This window comes from Capra hircus, chromosome 2 (genome assembly GCF_001704415.2).
Source record: "Capra hircus breed San Clemente chromosome 2, ASM170441v1, whole genome shotgun sequence".
Taxonomy (NCBI): Eukaryota; Metazoa; Chordata; class Mammalia; order Artiodactyla; family Bovidae; genus Capra; species Capra hircus.
In genome coordinates this window covers 50,555,704-50,558,102 of record NC_030809.1, presented here as the reverse complement: position 1 = coordinate 50,558,102, position 2,399 = coordinate 50,555,704, and the positions used below count along the sequence as shown (strand labels likewise).

The 2,399-nt window shown below is 36.7% G+C and overlaps 1 protein-coding gene across 1 annotated transcript; it reads right to left on the bottom strand.

Annotated features, from left to right (window-relative positions):
* Positions 388-2,172, bottom strand: C2H2orf66 (chromosome 2 C2orf66 homolog). The gene is made up of 3 exons (XM_018066588.1): positions 2,110-2,172; positions 1,406-1,537; positions 388-567 (listed from the first exon to the last, which is right to left on the bottom strand). The coding sequence occupies exons 1-3, from the start codon at positions 2,170-2,172 to the stop codon at positions 388-390; spliced, it is 375 nt and encodes a 124-aa protein (XP_017922077.1).

Below are 2,399 nucleotides of genomic sequence, written 5' to 3'. Positions count from 1 at the left end.
ATCCAACTGGACAATTCAATATATTTCTTTACATATGATTTTCCACATAATTTAGCTATATGACCTGGTCTGAAAAAAGATATAAGAATAGGTGGTTTTTCATTATATTTCATAATTCTGTTTTCTACCATTTTAATATATCTCTTCTCCCCAGAAAGCTATCCTTTGAAAATTACTGTCATTTCTTTTTAAAACCAGACTGTAAAATATATGAACCAAATCTGAGTATTAACAGTGACAAGTATGATCAGAACTGAGCACTTATTTATGTAAGGAAATAAAATCATTTATTCAAATAAATATTTTCAAACCTGTTTATGAATCAGTTATATGTTTAGAGAGATCTAGAGATAACGGATAAATTTTACCTGCACTCAGAGGAAACAGTCAGCCTTTGAGGTAATTGGAGAGGGAGTTTTTCTGTTCTTCATAATCTGCTAATGCTGAAGCAATAAGTTCTGACTGTAAAGAGAGAGGCCTGGGATTCTCATTCATGGAGAAAGTATCTGAAAACCTCCCAAGGTCAAGACCTCTTCCTTTAAAATATGCCTGAAGAGTTCTAAAAAACTGAAGAGAGAAAGAAATGTTCAATGTCATTTATAACTTAAATACCCTAAGCACTCAAAGGTGAGTATTTTTTCCCTCATTTTTCCCTCTGAACCCTACAGTGCTCAGAGCTCAGATGCCTCCTCTCTGACTGATGATGAAACAGAACCAGTCGTTTTGGATGTGGGGTTTTCAGCTGTGTGTTCTGCAAATACACAGAAGCTATGCAAAGTGCTATTAGATTATTTTGATACTATATTGTTATATTTTACATACTTTTCTTTAGAAAAATAGTATTTTGAAATCATAAAGTCAGCATATTTGCTATATTTGGCATATTTTTAAATGAGAATTTTTACTGATATTTTGAATTCTATTTCCTAGATAACTTTATGTTGAAAATAACACCTAGCAAATTGACAAGAATACAGGTAAACTTTCAGATTTTGCAACTGGGCTTTGCAAGTATTTGTTATATGACAATCTGTTTTGTTATCAGTTCAACCTAAGCTGTGCAAAATGCCCTGTTACACTCTTAATTTTGTATATGTATTAGAAATCAAGGCTATAAAGTCAATATGTATATAAGATCATTTACAAATGTAATGTGCCATGTGTCTATAAAATCATTTCTAAATATAAATTTGTTTCTCCATGCAGAAACAACTGTGAATTGGCTAGAGAAACAATAGAGCACTGGTTCCTAGGCTAGCAAAATTCACCTCTAGTCCTGCTGGGGAATCTTCTCAACCCTTGGCAGCCTCATCTCCACTGTTCTCTAGCAGAGTGCGGTGTGCTTAACTCCAGGGAGGTGCTGATTTCACCCCACAGCCCAGAATGTCCCAGTGGCTGTTCTTACCAGATCTCGGTTTCTAGGAATGTTGAGGGGCTTCCATTTTTCTTCATTTCCCAGCATGACTCCTTGCACAAGCCCAGGTAGCACCAGGGCACCAGCCAGCAGCAGGAATGCTTTGGGCATGATGGAAGGAAGCTGAGTGGAAGGAAGGATCAAGGAAATGTCGATGACCAGAGAGGGAGTAACTGAAGAAAAGAAAAAGAGAAGGGAGGAGAAGGGAGGGCAGAAGTAGAAAAAAGAAAGAGGAACCATTTTTAAAGGGAAACAAGGAAGAAGAAGTAGAATATTGATTCACCAGAATTTTGCAGTCTTCTTTTTTTCCACATTCATTTGCTAATGAGGTCCCCCCAGAACAAGTTGATTAGCTTAAAGGAGTCTATGAGAATGAGAATGTTATACAGTGACAAACAAAGCAATTATTAATACAACCTAGAAAATGAGTATGCCTTTTCAACTGAAAAAAAAAAAAAGCACTTGTCCCAAAGAAAATGTAATTCTTAATAATAACAACAGAACCCAAACCAAACAACAACCAATCTTAACTTACTTTAAGTGGTAAGAGAGCAGTCTCGAAGAGAAGAAAAGAAATGTATACCTTCCACACACATCTGAGATAGACACACCACACCAGTGTTAGTAGAGATTGTCTCCCACCCCAAGGTATAAAATGGAAACGAAACTCAACAGAAAGAGCTAATAAAACTTACCAGGAGTTTGGTTTTGCCTGACCCTGGTTGGCTACACTGCCTGCAATCTGCAAGTCGATTCATGGCTACTTATAACCAGCAGATCAGTTGCAGGTGAGAGTCACTGACGTGGGCAGGAAGAGTTCAAAAATAATGATTCCATTTGCTTCCACAGGGCAAAGACCCTTGAAAACCACATCTTCAGGCTTCTTCGGAACTAACAAAGAACCTATTTGTCCTAAATACATCAGATTCTCCTCCAACCACTGAACATTTTATTTTGATGTTATAAAATTCTCAAAGCACTTCCA

Coding starts and splice junctions, on each gene's coding strand:
- C2H2orf66 (XM_018066588.1), bottom strand. CDS start 2,172: ATGAATCGACTTGCAGATTGCAGGCAGTGTAGCCAACCAGGGTCAGGC. Junction 1,538..2,109: donor CAGGCAAAACCAAACTCCTG/GTAAGTTTTATT, acceptor CCTTCCACTCAG/CTTCCTTCCATCATGCCCAA. Junction 568..1,405: donor TTCCTAGAAACCGAGATCTG/GTAAGAACAGCC, acceptor TTCTCTCTTCAG/TTTTTTAGAACTCTTCAGGC.